Genomic DNA, 18,756 nt, shown 5'->3' on the forward strand with positions numbered 1-18,756 from the left:
TCGACGTAAAATTCGATATTTATAATATAAATTTAATTTAACTAAAAAAAGGTGCTTCGTAATTATATAATTAATTTAAATACTTAAGGGTTAATTTTTAATATTAACATTATAAGAGATATAGTTATTTTTTTTAAAGTTACGCGGCGGCGACCGCGTTAATAAATATTAGGTTAAACGCTTTATTAATCGTAACCCGGATTTTAAGACCCGAATAAACCGTCGATATAATTATTAGAGGGCTTTTTACAAAGATATAAGTGTTATTTCCGGCTAGTTCGCGCTAATTACGAATATTAAAACTAAATACGATATCTTAGATAAAAATATATAGAATTTTAACGAAATTAGTTTTATAATAAGCATAATTAAGTTAATATTCGTTATAATACGCGCTAATTATTATAAAAAAGCGAAGTTAGTTTAGTTTAATAATTAAAAATAGTTAATAATTATTAAATATATTAAATTTATAAAGTTAATATATTTCGCCGTTTTTAATTATTTAAAGCTAATATTATTTCGTAAATTAGTCTTGTAAATATGATTTATTAAACGATTAAGTAATTAAACCGACTTTTAATAGCTAAATTAATAACGAGACGAGCTTAAACTAGATTCGATATTTCGATAAGTATATTAAAACGTGGACGAAAAGCTTTTATCGTTTCTTAATTTTAAACGGTTACGAAAACTATATTTCGGCCGAATTCGAAAAATATTATAAAAATAACGGTATTATTACGCTTAATATACCTCTTTATTTTTTTATTTTTTTTAGCTTTTAAATATAATATTTTATTCGCCGTTAAAGCGTGTTTATTTGAAAGAAATCGAGCTATTTATTAAAGCTTCGATAAATTACATTACGAAGTTAAAACTTTTTATCGCTTTTAAAGCCGCGTATTTTATTATTTTTATAAAAAAAATATTAAATTTAAATTCAGCGCATTTAATTTAATACTTTATTATTTAAATAAAATAATTAATAAACTAAATATATATTTTTAAACGTTTATACTTAACTCGTCGCGCTTAGAGACAACTAGTACTTATAACTTTTAATCGTTATTTAACCTTTAATAAACGATTAAATATTTTACTTTTATTAAAAATAAAGTTTTTATTTATTAAAAAAGCTCCTTAATATTAGTTTTAAGTATTATAAATTATATAATAATATATAAAATAACCCTTATAAAGGATTAAATACGTATTTATAAGACGTTAATTTAATACTTTTTAAACGTCGAAGAGTTAAAAAATCGCGCGTTTAGCTTAGAGGAGCCCTTATTATATAGGAGTTTTAAGAGCTATAGAACGAGAAGGTAAAAGAGAAGCGTCTAGTAATTAATAAATGCGGAACGAGGGGTTCGTTAAAGCGGAGGGCGACCGGTAAAAGGCGCTGTGGTATCTGCGGCGAAATAGGTTATAATACGCGAGTATATAAAAAGGATATAAAATTAAGTAGCGAATTAAATAAAGAGTAATTTTAATTAATATAAGGTATTAAGGTTAAATTAATTTATATAAAAGTGGTAAAACGTAAAAAAAGTGGCCGACTTAATAATATAGCCGACTTAATAATAAACCACGTTATATAATATTTAAATAAAGTTATTGTATTATATTAAAGTTTTAAAAGATACTATAATTATTTTAAATAAAAAATTTAAAAAAAATAATATAAAAAGATTAAAAAGTAATTTTAATGAAATAAATTTAAGTATTAATTAATAAAAAATTAATTAATTTTAATATAAATTAAGTTTATGTTTAATTAATTATTAAAGTTTAATATAACGTTTATATTTTATATTAAACTATTTTATATTTAATTAACATTAAATTAAATATTAAAATAATTTAATATTATTTTATATATAAAGCGTAAAAAAATTAACGCATTAATTAATATAAATAATAAAGGGGTTAACTAATACCCTCGTTATTAAGACGGTCTGCGCTAAAAAGAGAGTACTCATAACAAGATGGATATCTAGAAAAGTCGGGAGGTACGGAGGGTAGCTTAAAACATATACGCTTGCCACGTGGAAAACTGTTTGTTCCTATCTGTTTTAATGCCTTTCTTCGCATTTCTAATATGATGGTGATGCTTCATAAGCAACGTCAGCACCATTGGCTGTTGCGCACGCCATTTGTTGATTCATGTTAAGAGGCCCGCTTCTCACCAACATTGAGTTGGGTGGCCACATAGCACAATACCTTGTCTTGTGATGCAACATATACCTGCCTACAGGAAGATGCGCATCAAACAGCTTCTGCGGCCATTGTTCGACGGGCAACGTGTTCGAAATTGAGCCAGACACAAAATAACCTTCATACCTCCATGTGGCTGGCACGTGGACTCTGTTCCTTTCCTTGCATCCCAAGGGGAGCCTCCAACGATGCTACCCACCCGACACGTTGCTCAGATCGCCCGCGGGGTTTGGAATATCTGTGTCAACGTACTATAATCTTCTTTGCCTCGTACCCCATGTTGAAGCAGTTTGCCTCCTTGTTCGTCGCTGTAGCCGAGACATCCTCGCCAATCTGCCACTGACCCACGGGTGTCCCAAAATGGCCCATAGGCAGTATGACTCGTCTCGGTGCTCTTGTTCAAAGTCCCAAAGTCCCATGCCGGTATCAGAGCACGTGTCATCTTGCTATCAAGTGCGACCCGGCTCGTGGATTGGGCTTCGCTGGTTGGAGGTTCCTGCCTCCAACTAGTCAGCAATTCTGTGCAATGGCGCTATCGTTACAGCATGCCTCTCAACATCCCTACTCCTTGCCAAGCCTTCTACGCATTCCACAGCTTCCATGCAGATATTACCCTCCACAAGCACCGTCTCTTGTTGAGGCGACCACCCGTCCATCTGATTTTTTCTGGCTCGTACAGTTCCGGCGGGCGTAAGCCTTTCAGCTTTTACGAAAGCAATAGCCTAAGGCCTGCAATCGTGACATAACTGCAGCGACCATGTGGCCTCCCGAACCATTAGGGATGTTCCTGTATCGAAAAGGGGCCAGGGTGAGAAACTCATGAGTATATGGCTCGGCTTGACCAAGCTTTGAGACATAAGTTCGGCTGGAACTTACTCTATAATTACAATCGTTGCAGTTCATTACCATCGTGTGTGGTATGGTACTGTTATGAGGTTTGTCAAGTAGATTTTGGCATTCAGGCCGGACATGCTGTGGCGTTAGTAGTCCATATTTCCCCCGAAGACTGTCTGTGACCGCGAACAACCCCAACTGTCCTCCACGCATCTCCGGACGGGAGCTAAGCAGGCCGGGAACTCCCTAACCTACATGCTTCTACGGACCGCCAAGCGGTACTTTTGTCTTGCCTAATCTCACAAATCAGATTACAGCAAGCCAGGGTGAATCAGATGGTGTATACTTTGTCCAAGGCTGTGCTACGAGATACCAGGCGCCGAGAAACTGGTTTGAGTCACCCTCGTCGCGTGGAATTGAGTGTTACCGGCCTGGGGAGCTCGTGGGTTCTGGGCCCAGGGTCTTCAAGGCCTTGCTCGGATATCACTTTATTGTCCCGAGAAGAACGCGCCGGGATAGTGCATCCTCAAGAACGGTCACCTGTTAGAACACATTTCTCGTTCTTACGAGATGCGATCCCCACCATCCCTCCTGACTGTAATTGGGTAGCTCCAGGGATGGACGGGCGGCAGCACCAGTTGGTAAGAAGGCGATGACGGCTTCCGAAGATTCCGCACTAGCTTTAGTCATTGTCAATATTGGATGTAAGCATCGAGTCACACGAAGAAGCATTTGAAATTGTATACTACAGTAACTGCAGAGTAGTAGTTCCCGCCTCCCCTTATTGATAGTGTTGTAGCATTTAGTGATGGTCCCGCGGGGTAAATTGTGGACGACGGGGATCATAACTGGGTTCCCTGCTTAAAGTAGCGTTTCTCCCGAATACCCGAACTCGACGGCTCGGTCCAACATTATGGCGCTTGCCCCGTGCCGTGCTTCTTCCGAGGGCTTTTTCTCTTAGTTGCTTGCAAGCAGACTACCTCGGGTGTGATTCGCCTGGGTCTCCCGCCACACCGGCGTGCTTCGCAATCATGCTGATGATTGATGTTTACTTGGCAGGTTGACAGGTTGCCAGTGAAGCACTGCAGCGATCTGTATGACCATGACATGTAGGTAGACAGTCACCGTGGGCCTGACTGTCACCTCGTACGACAGAACCTTGCCGACGGGTTTCTGTGAGAGGTAGCGGATTCAGGTGAGGAAAGACCTCAATGTCTTGAGCGATGCTTCGGCCGCAAGAGCAGGCAAAGTTTTGGATATCCTCCAATGCATCATTGTCAAGAGAATGTGTAGTTTGGCGAAGAAGAAGCTGGCCGGTCCTGGGGCCAGTCGACGGTCCTTGGATATAACACAACATCCCAACATCCAAACATCCCACTCAATTGTGCGCCTTCGAGTGCAATAATTGCATTATGTACCCTAAGCTTCGGGGAACACAAGCACAGCCTTCGGCCATTTTACGCACATTCTTTAGATGCAACACCATGTGACACTCTCTGCAATCATAAGGCACGAGTGCAGAGTGAGATACTGCGCATCTTGAGCAAATGAATCGCTGGCTTTCAGGGAGGGTGCTTATTACAAGAAAATAAGTTGTATCCACAGCTGTCGGCAGGCTAGGTTTGTATTGAGTAGGGGTACGACCTGAGGATTCTACCTGATCGGGGGCCGTGGCCTAACCCCCGCACCGCTACGATCTCCAGTCAGTCACCCCCGGCTCGTCTAAAGCTTGCCTCGTCAAGAAACGTGCCGCAAGCTAAGGCTATTTCACGGGGGAATCTATGATGCTTGATGATGGACAAGTGGACAACTACTACTAACAAACATCACCAAACAACGAACGGACAGCGATGGCACGACGGCCACACCGAATCGTAGGACCAAACTCCTTTTGCCTGTGCGGGAGATAGGGCTCTTCTAGCAATCTACAATGGCCAGCATGGCGGATATCCATGCAACAAGAACCTTGTAACTTTGATGAATGCCACTCCCTTGAAGCTCGATAATCCTACCTGGCTACGAAATCAATTGATTAATACCTACCTGCGAGGCCTGATATCCGGACTGTAACTACCGAGGTGAAGTACCTAAGCAGATGCAATGCACATCAACTGAATAAATCCGACATGGATGATGGACACTAAAACTCTTGATCATTGTAGGTAGGCCGAACCAATCATTTAATGGTGTGTGGTGGGTGTCCCTCAGGCAAGATGTTATATTATGTAAAACCCTTGGTACATGTAAAGTAGGCAAGCACTGAGAGAGTTGAGGCATGTAGGTACCTCCTTCCGCCTTGAGCACCACCCGTCCACCCCCCCCGTCCCTCCCCCCAACTCCAGGATAAGAAAATAACCTGGACTCCCTTCATTCGTAAATGTCGATCCTCCATTTCACTCCCGAATCCCGTCCTGCCAGACTGATCAAATACCCTACACTCGGTCGTGGGACTTTCTTCCACCTACTCTACACCTGCATCTGTACCTATTCTTGTTGTTCTTCTTCATTGTCCATTTTCTCTACACCTTCTTCGCAATTCTGTAAAGAGACGCCTATCCTATATTTGTATTCATGAACCTACATTGGCATGAATTACTTATAAGCATACAGTTCACATACCTACTTCATACCCAGGTTCGACTCCCATCCTCTCTCAACTTTACCTTTTGGCGCAGCGCGGTGGACCTGCGGGGAAACTTTCAATTCCATGAGAACCCTTGCGGCGGGCTTTTGTACTTTCACGCTTTAGTTCCCTTCAACCGGGTTCAATAGCCATTTGCCAATTGTTCTTCTGGGGCGTGCTTTCACATTGACTCAACATCCACATCATGAGTGACCTCGAAAAGAGCGAGGGCAAGGCAGCCTCCTCCCGACACGAGAGCGATGCTTCACCAGAAGCCGGCGTTTATCATCATGGATTACTCTATGACCCAGACACGCATCTGTCGCCTGAAGAAAGGGCAAAGATAGTAAGAATCCGAGACTGACTGAACTTGAGCCCGTCTGGCAAGTTGACTTACAAGGATACCAGGACCGCGCTCTGGTATGGCGCCTAGACTGGATTCTCATCCCCTGGGTAAGTGTGGAGCAACTGCACATTCCCTAATATGCCATTGGGCCACGGTCGGACGCTGACATGAACTTCACAGCTTTGCGTTCTGTACCTGCTGGCGTTCCTAGATCGAACAAACATAGGCAACGCCAAGATCGCGGGCCTATCCAAGGATCTGGGCCTCACTACACCATCTTACAACGCAACCTTGACCATCTTCTTCGTGTCCTACTCGGTGTTTGAACCGCTTACCAATGTCCTTCTCAAGAAGCTCCGGCCTTCCATTTTCATACCCATCATCATGTAAGCAGCTGGTGTTTGTCTCTTGCGGTGCTATGCTGACCCTCCTGATCTAGGGTCTTGTGGGGCTGTTCGATGCTGGGTATGGGCTTCGTCGACAACTGGTCTGGCCTTATGGCTGCCCGCTGGTTCCTTGGATTGACAGAAGCTGGCCTCTTCCCGGGAGTCAACTACTACCTGTCCTGTTGGTACAAGCGGTCTGAGTTTGGTGTTCGAGCCGTGAGTTACTCTAGCACATATGTCATAGGATTAGTCTTCTCACTCAACTATGCAGGCGATCTTCTTTTCTGCCGCTGCCATCTCTGGCTCCTTCGGTGGTCTTCTCGCCGCTGCCATTGAGAAGATGGATGGACTTGGTGGCAAGAAAGGCTGGGAGTGGATCTTCATCCTCGAAGGTCTCCTTACGGTTTGCTTTGGTGTTGCATCCTTTTGGATGGTTCACGACTTCCCCGACAATGCTAGATTCCTCAGCGACGATGATCGCGCGCGTGTTGTTCGACGACTCAAGATGGACCAGCAAGCCTCCGCCCAGCACGAGGACTGGAAGCCCACATACTTATGGGATGGGCTGAAGGACTGGAAGATGTGGCTTGGAATGGCCATCTATATGGGCTGCGACATGCCCTTGTATGCTTTCTCACTTTTCTTGCCCACAATTGTTTCCGAACTCGGGTGGAGCGGTCCTAATGGGGAGGACGTCGTCCGTGCTCAACTCATGAGTGTTCCGCCCTACGTGGCCGCCGCTATCCTCACCGTCATCATTGGATTCGTCGCCGACCGCACACGCCAGCGTGGCCTATGCAATATCGCTGTTAGTTCCATCGGTATTATTGGGTTTGCTATGATGGTCGGCTCCAACAGCGCCGCCGTCAAATACGCTGGTACTTTCCTTGGAGCGCTTGGCATCTACCCATGCATCTCCAATACCATCAGCTGGATGGCAAACAATATCGAGGGTGTCTATAAGCGAGGTGTTGTTCTCGGCTTCGTGATCGGCTGGGGGAACCTCAACGGGATCGTCAGCTCCAACATCTACTTCAACGCGCCTCGGTATGTGGAAGGACATGCTGTGATTATTGCCTACATGACCGTATTCCTCCTCGGTGGTAGTATTCTCATGACGACATTATTGCGCATCGAGAATAGGAAGCGTCGAGAGGGGAAGCGGGACTATCTGGTAGAAGGAAAGACGGAGCAGGAAATCGATGCACTTGGAGACCACCGCCCCGATTTCATGTACACGCTTTGAGGTGTCTGGTGGGCGTGGGAGGGTTCAGAGATCCGGGTGAGGTCGTATGCGGGAAGCTATTAGACTCCAAATCGTTGTATGTCTCTTTTGGTCTTCATGAGGAGCAAGGCTAAGATATATTCTGATGTGTAACTCTATCGCTCTCAAATCTTCCGGCTTAGCTACGTAGCCAGTCTACCACAGAAACACAGTACAGGGAGGAACGACGACCAATCTCGTAGGTAGATTCAATTGAGCTATATCGGATACCCCATTTACATTCCCTCTGTCAACCTGAATTTGCCACTTGCGACGGCTTGGTAAGTCATATGCCAAAACAGAGCGTTCATTTTCCAACCCCCAGCTGGGCCAGTTGGTCAACTAGTAAACATAGGCCCAGATGTTCATGATCCAGAATGCGATGATGTATATATCATGTATGCCCCAAGGACCCTCTTCTTACAAGGTCATGTCAGTCAGAACTTCGGTAAAGGAGGGTGGGAAAGACTTCATGTTGGTCAAATCATTGTTTGTTACATGATCTGGTCATTTGGATTCTTCCAAATAACAGTTTCACCCAAGGATGGGCGCATTCTTGGGAAGGTTTGGGATAGGGCAAAGGGGTTATCGTGATTATCTTAGCAAGTGCAAATCGCGTTGCGCCGTGCCACAAATCGGGTTACCGAAAACCGCCAAGCCTCCACCGTTTCTATCTGAGCCCAGTGGCATGTATATGCTTTTAAACTCTGGTAACCATCTGCTTCTTACCATAATAATATATGCGTCGAAAGGAAGACCGGCAAGAATACGAACACGTAATGCACATATTGACCAATCAGAATGCTGGGTGGCCCAACCTATGGTGATATGGGTGGTGTGATGGAACGACTGTCAAGTCCTATCACAATTAGAAATTGTTTTCTCGGATAAATAAAGTAGTTGTTTGCTTCTGCGATGCATAAATATGTAGCCTAACCTGCACGTGGCGAGCCCCCTTGCTGCAGGGGTCTCAAGGCGCTTACATGATTGATTGATAGTAACGTGCAATGCCTGGCATAATAAATATGTAATTCCAGAGATCTGGACCGATTAGGAGAAGAAGGCGTATAGTAAGGCGGCACCCGTACGCATCCAGATACGCCAAGCCAGGGGCGGGCTGCAAAGAACTCCTAGACGTGCCAGGTAAGCGGATACATCAATGTGTTTATTCTTAGGCAAAGGCTCCAGGTTGCAACGTATGAATCAACTGAGGATTCGGTGGACTTGGGACTACCAACAACTCCCCTCACATCAAGTAGAACAACCCTCTTTCCGCTGATTCCCCTGCGTGCCTCACATGCGGTTCTTGGAATCGGCTTCGAATTGGGCGTAGCATCTGTTCGTTCATTGCGGCTAGCCCCTGAATCACTCAATGGAGCAGGAAGAGGAAAGACAGGCAGCCAGCCGGTGAGACTTACGCATCCCCCATAAGACCTATTAGATGTTGGCCATCGAGTTCTGGCGGGGCTTTTTTTCTTCTTTAGTTTCGCTATTTCAAATAGTAATGTTATGTACACCTCCACCGAGGCACACCCCAGTGGGCAGAGGAGGAGGCATTTGTCGGCGGCTTCTTCATTTTGGATGCTGAGCGAGCCCGCGGCTCGGCCTCGGGCATCCGCGAGAAGTTGTGGGTGAGGCGGGGCGCCAAGGCCATGCCGGCGACGGCTAGGAAGGACGCGTCGCCGGCAGGCTCGGCCACGTCAACAGGTTAGCACACACATCTAAATGACACACTCTTGTCTCACGAGCACGTCTTGTGCCGTATAGCTCTCACGGTGATGTGAGAGTGGTAGTAGCAGTAGGGGGGTGGGAGTGCATTCATTACCTTTGTTCCGGCGGCAGCCCGTCGTGTGAGCAGGCTCCGCGTTCGTGGTGACAAGCTCGGCGGCAGCACGGAGGGCCTGGAAGGAGAGAATACGGAAGAAGCGCATGGTGAGGGACTTTTGAATTCTGACATCAAGCCTAGAATAGATTCAAATAGGCTTTTGCAAGCCAACTTGTGCGTGAGTGATAGACTCAAACTTGCTCTAGCTCTGATCTCTACCCAGGTCCCCCTACCCAGAACCGTTTACACCATTTGATCGGTCAACATAACCGTCATGACAAATTTACAGCTTCCACGTGCCTAACTTTGATCGGAGCTGTATGCTATAGTTCCATCACTGGCTACGTACGGTTGCCAGCCCGTCATTGATGTCTCAAAACGTGTCGGAAAGCAACTTAATGGCTGGCTGCTCTACTCGACACTCCGATGAGCACAATGTGGAAAAGCCCGCCTGTCGCGTTGAGAGATTTATTCTCCTGGGCTCTAAAACCATCTTGAAAGTCCCAAAATGTATTCGGGATTCTTCCGTCGTATGAGCATGATAAGTATCTATGAAGCTGAATAACACTATCGGTTTGCGACGGCAGCCTGTCTGGACTTGTTCCTGAGCGCATTGGGATCTGAAACAGAATGTCATGGGCAGGGGATGCGAAGTAAGGAGGTTTCCCTTGAGCCTCGTCGTGCATAGGAGCCCCATTCCTCGCAAACGTGGTCCGATAAGAGACTAGCATGGTGTGCCGCGCGAGAAGGCCTGATTGATCTGGATCAGGGGGTGCAGGCGGCGTTTGGTCTTGCGTCGTTGTCAATCTACGTACCGAAACTCGACTCTGTCCTCAAGACAAGTTTGTACGACCCGATGAGAGGTCAAATCCAGGTGGCAATCAACGAGTACCCCGATATGGGCATGATCAATGCTGTCGTTTGTTGCTGCTGATCAGCACCTACCTTGCTAGGATAGCAATGCAGTCACCCAAACGGTGTGGACACATACACGCAGCTGTGATAATGGATGGATGGATGCCTTAGGTAAGGTCGAGTATTCTTGGGTAGGTAGGTAGGCATACGATGTATGCAGGTAATATAACATGGCCTGGTAGGTAGAGCAGCGCTGCCAAGCTGGCAAACCACGGTTTGGACCAATGGCATGATGCGAAATTCTTCATGAGACGCTACAAACGGCAGTGTCTGAGCGCCAAACGGCCGAGCCAGGCCTGTTTGGACGTCGCCTTTCACCGTAAACCCCATGTCGGCATACTTTAAGTAGGCAAGTAAATATGTCGGAGTTGAAGACATAGGCGAATCTGACTGCGGACAAATCGTTGAGTCAGCCAAGTCGGTAAGGTCATTGGACTAAAGAAGGATCGTCGTGGTACTGAAGATTACGTCTCCAAACCCGGGCGCGTAGAGACCAGACATGTCATCTCTCGACCTCTTGCTTGGGGTAGAGAGCCTTATTAAAAGCAGACCGCTTCCCCGTGCCTCCAATTCCCGTCCCGTCGGTCTGCAACGTCCCATACTGACTTCAAGCAGCAAGCTCCCCGTCCCCCCACCCCTAGCAACGGCCCAGCTGATGACATACGCTAGGGAATGCATGGTGCGGCGACATATGGTTGGACCTGGCTACGTCGTACAAATCCGCAATACATGTCCAGGAAATGCCAGGACAGCTCATGATTGGAATGGAAATGCATTATCCAGGATGTCGTGTACATGTATTGTGGTAATTAGCAGTACCACGCAGCAACAGCAGCATCAGCAGGCAAGGAACGATTTGACCAATGAAATCTTTTCTCCAGAGGTGATGTGGCGTGCCTGATTTATTCCCCGCCCCCCTTTGCCCTTCTCACCCCTTTGCCTTGATTGATAGGTATGGACCGAATGGATGTGTCGGGTGTGTATCGGATGAAGCAAGGGGCCCTACCTGCGTGGTATTGGCATGGCAATCGCAAGCAGCATGCATTCTCAACCCAATTAATTCCCTTCTCTTTCAATCAATCGATGTAGACGCAAGATGTAGCTTTCCTCCGCAGATAGTAGGCAGCCATGACCCTCCCCCAGCTCATGTCAGCCATGCGTGGGGTCGGGGCGGGATGGGACGCGATGGGATGGACCAATCTTCGATGATTGCCACCAAGGGTCCTGGCAGATGCCATATGCTGACTTACATGCACTCGTCTTCCTTGTCATGTTATGAAGGTATGTAACGGCCAGGGTTGATTGATTGCTACAGGCAACCTACCACCTACTTTGGCATGACCTTTGGCATGACTTGCATCATTGGTGTCGGTTTCGTTTCGTTTGAATGGCCGGGGTAAAGACAGGTACCTCACCATTCGTACTGATGGTTGGCCATTCGGTTGTTTGCCTACGTCAGGTGGATGGATATCTCGGGACAAACGAAGAACGAGCACGGAAGAAGAGAAGTGCGAAATTGGGGTGGCCTGGGCGGTCCGATCGTGTTCAGCTCAGGTTGACGAGCCATTCGGGATTGGGGCATCCTGGGGCATCCAGTGTGAAGCTGCATACTTCGGATGCCACTGTCAGTGACTCGATAGATGCAAGATGCCACCCCATACGACGCTCCGGGTAGCAGACAGAAGAGCCCAACTAGCTTTTCCTGGGCAGTGACCAACCAGTATGGCACTGAAAATGCCAGACGCCCAGGTTGGCAGACAATTCCTCGCCCTCGCCCTCGGAGAAACAAAACCGGACATGTTTCCCTGCTCTCCTTGCTTCAATATGCATGTCACGACTCTTCGACCATGGTAGATTGCAGCCGTGTGTAACCAAAGGCAGACTCGAAGGGCTCTAAAGCGTTTGTACGGGGGCTCACCTCCAAACAACTTGATAGCATGCAGTCTCTGGGCGTCTCCTCTTTTCTGTCTCTCTCCTATATTGTCCCTTCCTGGCTCTGCAGGTCTGGGGTAAGGTAAGGACTTCGTGATTTATATCTAACCCAGACCAGGCGAAAAAGCGATGATGCGGCTGCTTGCCTTCTAAGCTTAATTGGATGTCTATTCCTTCGCTCGCCTCTATTGTCCTACAGACAGTGCCTACGATCCAATTCATAACCCCGACCTCTGTTTCACTCCTGCCTACCTATCATTGATGATTCCACGTCGGAGACACCTCAATCATCTTGCTTCATTCTCCCCATTCGCATTGTATGCCTACTTCTGGGCTGTATTGATATTTACCTGTACACATGGTAGCCTCCCAAGTCTGATCAACACTCACCTTCGATCCACCGTTCCTGTCCTGTTCTATTGCCGTGTGCGCTCATTTGTCCTCCGTGACACAACTCAATCTCCAGATATTGTCACTATACCACAGCAGGAGGATTCACAAGCCCGCTTTCTATGGTGGGTTCTCCCGACTAAAGACGTCGTCGACCCACGCTTCTCGGCTCGATGCCGATGCCGTTCAGCTTGAACAACCCATCAATGCTCTAATCTTGTAACCGTACCACCCAGATCTTTGGACCAGTATTCTACAAGAAAAGAAATTCGTTGACGGTTTCACACTCAATTGAGCTGGTCACTTGTCACCACCCAGCCAGCTCCACGAGTCTACCAACAACAGCATGAGCTCCTATGGCGATGCTATCATGGACAGCAGCGAACCAAACCACGACACTCCACTGTCAGAGACTGGGAGGCCATTCAGGGCTACAAGCCTGACACGAGAACAAGTGAATACCATTGTCGTCTTCGAGAGAGTCGGTGCCTCGCTCTCAGTTACCGGAGTTTTGCTCCTATTGATCGCCTTCGCCGCGTTCAAGCGCTTGCGCACTGTCCCGAACACCTTCATCACCTTCGCATCCTTCGCAAACTTGGGCGCCAGTATTGCCTGCCTTATCGGGTATGCAGGAATCGAGGCAGGTGCGGGCAGTGCGTTATGCCAGACCCAGGCCTTCATGTTTGAGATGTATGTCGCCGGCCCCCTTTGCACTTTCCTCCCTACCAGAATGAGATGCCCAGAAGAACGCACTTATGAGACATTACCGTCCTGCTAACGCGATTTTCTTTTCCCTCTCGCAGGTTCATGCAATCCGATCCATGGTGGTCATTCGCTATGGCCGTCAATGTCTATATGGTATTTTTCTTCGCTGCCAACCCCAACAGCTTTCTTGGGTACTGGTGGGCGTACTTTGGCATCTGCTACGGTATCCCTTTCATCCCAGCGGTATGGTTACTAGTAGCGCGCGGAGAAAACCGAGTCCAGGTGTACGGAAACGCAACGGTATGCGGGGACCGCTCTGAACCCCCAGATGACATGAGACTGACCTTGTCGCAGCTATGGTGTTGGATCGATAAGGATTGGAGCAACTTGCGCATATACACCTATTACCTCCCGATATGGGTATGCATTGTCTTATCTACCTGCATCTACATCGCAGTGGGATATTACGTGTTCAAACAGCGGAACCAGCTTCGCAATCTGTCGCTCAGTAACCCTGCTGGAGATGTGCCCGTACCCGGGATTCAGGGGAAAAGGTATGTTTCTCGGAATCAACGGCATCTCATATTTGAATGATATTCTTACCATGACATCCAGAAATTGTTCTCGAACGCTGCTACTATGGGTAGCATTGCGACAACCGAGGTGACCCAAACCAGTACAGTCCATCGACCAACCCCAATCAGCAGCGGGCAGTCTAGGTCTCCTACGGCCATAAACTGGTTTGATGGGCCTGCCGAGGACCGGGACCAAGCTCGACTGACTCTTACACCTGAGCAGTCTACATCGCACAATCCGTACCACACTGTCACACGGATTACGGCCGATCCCGCTCCCAGGAAATCGGTGTGGGCGCACTTGCGCAAGGCTTACACCCGCTGGTGCAGCAAGTTTAACAACATGGATCCCGTCAAGTTGGCCTATCTCCGGACGTCCTTTGTCTTTGCCATATCGGTGTTGGTCACTTGGACACCGAGCTCCATCAATCGCGTCCATGACCTGATCAACCCGAACGAGGTCAGCTTCGGCATCAACTTGGCGGCCGGCATCGTGCTCCCGCTACAGGGAGTCTGGAACTCGGTCATATTCTTCTCCACCAGCCTGACGGCGCTGAGAGAGGAGATCAGAGACTTGCGAGATCGAGTGAAGGGCCTCCCTCGCGGCCACCTTGCCGCCAGCGCCGTAAGGGACGAGCGCGAGCGCGAGCGGGCCGTCGAGCTGGAGCGTCGTGTCAACAGAGGACTCAGCAAGGACGACTCGGGCAGTGAAGTAACAGGCAGTACCATGCGAGTTCTCCGAGATACGTCCTTGACGAGTCTGTGACACGACTCGGATCGTTTGCTGTGGAAGCCCAGGAACATTGAGTCAGCGAGGGCGCTTGTACAAAAGAAAAGAAAAACGCTGGCGTGGGTACGCGACAGGAGTTTTTTGGGGTCGATTTTGCTGTTTTGAGTCACATGGATGGATATAACAACTGTTGGCTAGTTGGCCACGTCGGAGGGTATACCACTACAGGGAGGGTCGACCCAGCGTCGCCCGTTATGCGGATTATGGGCCGATGTTAATGTTACAGTAATACTGAAGGATAGAATACATGCAAGCTGTAGAGTAAGGTACAATAGGCAGTCAGATGGAGCCGCCTTTGATCAAAGCATAACGAGAAGAAGGTATCACACGAAAAGAACCTCCGCATTTGCCTTCCCCAGTGCCGTCGGGTGGATGCTGTAACCCCCAGAGTGCGGGGTTGGAGGGAAGTATCCACAGAGTGTGCATAGTGTTCGAGTTGCATGCCCGTCTTAGGGGAGGTTTAACTAGTCGTGTAAGATATAAGTCGTTCCATATATGTCGATTTGTGTTTGGGTCACTCATCGTAAATCTTCACTTGTGTCGTGAACACCCCAGCAGGTATTATAGATTGGAAACTAATCCCATTACTTACTTTAGTTCATCCTATCTTTTATTTCCCTGGACGTCAGCAAAACCGACGATGGGCGACAACAACCCCCAGCCCGGCGGCGCTGCCGATTCCACGGCCCGGCCGACGAAGAAGAAGCTGACAGCCGAGGACCTCTTCCCGCCGCACGTGCTGGCGCAGTACGATCCCAAGGCCGTCGAGCTCGTCCTGCTGGGCGCCAACTCGGACAAGCCCGCCCAGCACGAGGCACCCCTCCCGGAGATCCGCAAGAACCCCGCGCTCTACGCGCCGCCCTGGTGCACCAACACGACGGGCTACGAGAGGGTCGCGGACGACGCGGTCGCGTCCACCGACGGCCAGGCCCAGGTCCCGGTTAAGGTTTACCGTCCCGATCCGGCCAGGTGGGGAGACGGCCCTTACGGCGTTCATCTCAACTTTCATGGTGCGTACTTGACATGCCTTTCCTAAATCGGTCGGTCTAGATCTTTGTTTCTTCTTCTCTCTGCGACAATTTTGTTTTATCGGATCTTATGATCTCGTGTTTGTTGAGATGATTGAGCGGATCCATCAAGGAAGGCGTTGGGTGATAAACCTACAAGAGATAAACTAATAGAGGGCACACCTTCAAATGCAATAGGAGGCGGCCATGTGCTCGGCGACCTAACGTGTGACGCGCTCCTCTGTCTGAACATGAGAGATGGCGCCGGCGTTGTTGTGGTGGATGTGAATTATCGCCATTGCCCTGGTAAGTTCATCGGGCTCCGTGGCTGGGGTGGCGTACGACGTTTGCTAACTCGAAGAATCAAGAGGTTACTTGGGGCAAGGGCATAGAGGATGGATGGGCTGCCGTCCAATGGGTATGATTACCTGACAACCGGCCTAAAAGGGCATTTGGAGATTAAGCGACATTAGCACTAACATTAAGCCAAAGGTCCGGGACTCGGCACAAAAGTTGAACATCAATCCAGACTCGGTCTCGGTAGGGGGGATCTCTGCAGGCGCCACCATCAGCTTGGTGCTGCAGCATCTGGCGCGGGACGCCGGCGTGCCCCTGAAGCTGTGCATGGCGACGGTGCCGGCGACGGACAAGGGGCTGCTGTACGACGACCCGGCCGAGTCGCCGTACCCATCGTTCCGCGAGTTCGCCCACGGTCCCGTGCTGCCCTTCAAGCGCATCCGGCTCTTCGGCGGGTTCTGCTTCCCACGCGACCAGCTTCCCAAGCGCCTCGCCCTGATCCCCGAGTGGTGGACGTGTCCCATCAAGGCCGACAACTTCCGGGGGCTCTGCGACACCTTCCTTCGCACCGGCGCCGTCGACCCCCTCCGCGACGAGGGCGAGGCCTACGGCTTCAAGCTCGTCCAGGCCGGGAATGTCAAGGTCACGATGAAGCGGTATATCGGGTGCCCTCACATGTGGATGTATTGGAGCCCTATGCCCCAGAAGCACGAGTACGACCAGGATTCCATCCGGGCACTGAAGGATGCGCATGGTGTGAAATGAAGGGTTATTCAGCATATACCTAGGTATGAGGGGGGTGGAGGGGCGGGGGTCGTTTACTACTACTTGAACTCCAAGTTTTCCCGAAGGGAGTGGACGAGGAGCAAGAAATATGGGCTTCAGGGGGCGGACGCAGATGATTATTATCAACGATGCTAGCTCGTTCAATCGCCTTTATGCTGAATCCGCTTACTTGATTTCTGAACGGATTCGCATCTATACTATAATTCAAGTGCGCTCCAATGACCAGCTCAAAGATCCTCTGGCTCCATTCCCTTTTCTCAGCCACCTAATCCATATTGCGCCTTCGACGTGCGCTTGAAGACAGCCAAAACATCTTCTCGGCCATGCGCCAGCTCTTCTGCAGTCTTCCACATGGTGTCTTTGAGTTCAAGGTTGACACGGCCGCTAGCTAGGAGCTTCTCAATACAGCTGAGAATCCCGTTTTTCTCCGATGTGACAGCCAAGTGGAGAGGCGTGCTGCATGTTGAGTCATGGGCATTGACATCGGTACCTTGGTTGATGAGAACATACACGACTGCCTCGTGGCCCCAGACAGCTGCCAAATGAAGAGCTGTGGCTCCTTCCTTGGATTCATCGTCGAGCGCAGCTCCAGCAGCGACGATGCCGCGGACGACGTCGAGATGCCCTGCTTCCGCGGCAAGATGCAGAGCGGTGTATCCTCGCGATTCCTTGGCCGAGAGGCTGGCCTTATAGCCAACAAGTCTTCCGCAGGCCTCGAGGTCGTTGTATTCGGCGGCGTGATGCAGTGGCATCCAATCCTGGACATCTCTGGCGTCAAGTTCCGTTCCAAGACGAAGTGCAACCTCCAATGTCTCGATCGAATGAGACAGCACTGCTTGATGGAGAACGGTTTGCTTCGCATCATTCTTGGTGTTGAGAAACACCTTTTGCGAAGCAAGCATTGCCAGCATACTAGCATGGCCTTGCCGAGCAGCCACCATCAAGGGAGTGTTGCCAGACTGGTCGCGGCTGTCGAAGAAGAGCTTCTGTAGGCCTTTCTGAGCGGGAGGGAACTCCAGCAGGCAGCGGATTAAGGCAGCTATACAACAGTAAAGTGTCAGTCATTGCTCACCATAGAGCCAGCAAAGGCTTAGAGAAGGAAATGCATTGTATCTTACTACGGCACATCAGTGTACCGCACATTGCGCAATGGTGCCCAAGATGTTGCCCCATGGCATCTTCGACTCGGACGATTACTTCCGCCGTGGTAATCTTCTCTCTCTCTCTGCCAGCTGCTTCACGAGCGTGATCATGGGCAATACTTCACCATTGCTACCGTTCTGGAGCAGACGAGCCTTCTCTTCGTCAGCTACGTTGAAGTGGCCCATGGTGTTGGTTGGTCGAAGGGAAAGGGGGTCGGTGGCCAGGAGGCTTGCAACAACTGATAAGACAGCAAAAGCAATATACAAGCTTGGGTAGTTGCAAATGCTTGGTTGAGAAGAAAAGAAGAACAATATATCAGGAAGGATTGGTCGGTGATAATGGGTTGCTTTATATGATTGAGTATGCAATCAATGCAATGATCCTCCGTATTCACGTGAATACTACATCACTTCACGCTCGGTCAGAGGACCAAAGTGCACAATATTGAATATAACGCGGATCGGACGATGGGGAGTCTTGACAGGAACAGGATCCTAATGGCCAATTGCTTGCATGCGTAAATGTTCCAAAGTAAAACCATTAAATACTGAGGCTGACAGGACTTGACCAGAAAAGAAAGGGGCGCTTTGCTTGTAATCCCCTTTCCCTTGAGCATTGTCAACAATTGGTCAGAACATTTTCCTTTGATCGACTTCGCAGGGAGCTGATGTGTTCTTGCTGTACATCCATAGATCTATACATTCGTGTATTTACAATA

General features: G+C 48.6%; 5 protein-coding genes across 5 annotated transcripts; 3 read left to right on the top strand and 2 right to left on the bottom strand.

Moving 5' to 3' along the window:
• Positions 1–5,882: 5,882 nt before the first annotated feature.
• On the top strand, positions 5,883–7,655 carry PG994_011382 (uncharacterized protein; the record flags this gene model as incomplete). Its single annotated transcript, XM_066862791.1, has 3 exons — positions 5,883–6,023; positions 6,086–6,130; positions 7,548–7,655. 3 exons carry the CDS (start codon positions 5,883–5,885, stop codon positions 7,653–7,655), a joined length of 294 nt encoding a protein of 97 aa, XP_066711901.1.
• Positions 7,656–9,180: 1,525 nt separating this feature from the next.
• PG994_011383 (uncharacterized protein) lies at positions 9,181–9,604 on the bottom strand (the record flags this gene model as incomplete). Its single annotated transcript, XM_066862792.1, has 2 exons — positions 9,181–9,338; positions 9,499–9,604. The coding sequence occupies 2 exons, from the start codon at positions 9,602–9,604 to the stop codon at positions 9,181–9,183; spliced, it is 264 nt and encodes an 87-aa protein (XP_066711902.1).
• Positions 9,605–13,081: 3,477 nt separating this feature from the next.
• PG994_011384 (g-protein coupled receptor) lies at positions 13,082–14,781 on the top strand (the record flags this gene model as incomplete). Its single annotated transcript, XM_066862793.1, has 4 exons — positions 13,082–13,425; positions 13,539–13,740; positions 13,795–13,998; positions 14,056–14,781. The coding sequence occupies 4 exons, from the start codon at positions 13,082–13,084 to the stop codon at positions 14,779–14,781; spliced, it is 1,476 nt and encodes a 491-aa protein (XP_066711903.1).
• Positions 14,782–15,445: 664 nt separating this feature from the next.
• PG994_011385 (uncharacterized protein) lies at positions 15,446–16,874 on the top strand (the record flags this gene model as incomplete). Its single annotated transcript, XM_066862794.1, has 4 exons — positions 15,446–15,815; positions 16,011–16,118; positions 16,181–16,230; positions 16,305–16,874. The coding sequence occupies 4 exons, from the start codon at positions 15,446–15,448 to the stop codon at positions 16,872–16,874; spliced, it is 1,098 nt and encodes a 365-aa protein (XP_066711904.1).
• Positions 16,875–17,152: 278 nt separating this feature from the next.
• PG994_011386 (uncharacterized protein) lies at positions 17,153–18,223 on the bottom strand (the record flags this gene model as incomplete). Its single annotated transcript, XM_066862795.1, has 2 exons — positions 17,153–17,934; positions 18,163–18,223. The coding sequence occupies 2 exons, from the start codon at positions 18,221–18,223 to the stop codon at positions 17,153–17,155; spliced, it is 843 nt and encodes a 280-aa protein (XP_066711905.1).
• Between the last annotated feature and the right edge of the window lie 533 nt (positions 18,224–18,756).

Source organism: Apiospora phragmitis, assembly GCF_038363925.1.
Source record: "Apiospora phragmitis strain CBS 135458 chromosome Unknown utg000010l:1.0-9815664.0:1.0-9183399.0, whole genome shotgun sequence".
In the NCBI taxonomy this organism is placed as follows: domain Eukaryota; kingdom Fungi; phylum Ascomycota; class Sordariomycetes; order Amphisphaeriales; family Apiosporaceae; genus Apiospora; species Apiospora phragmitis.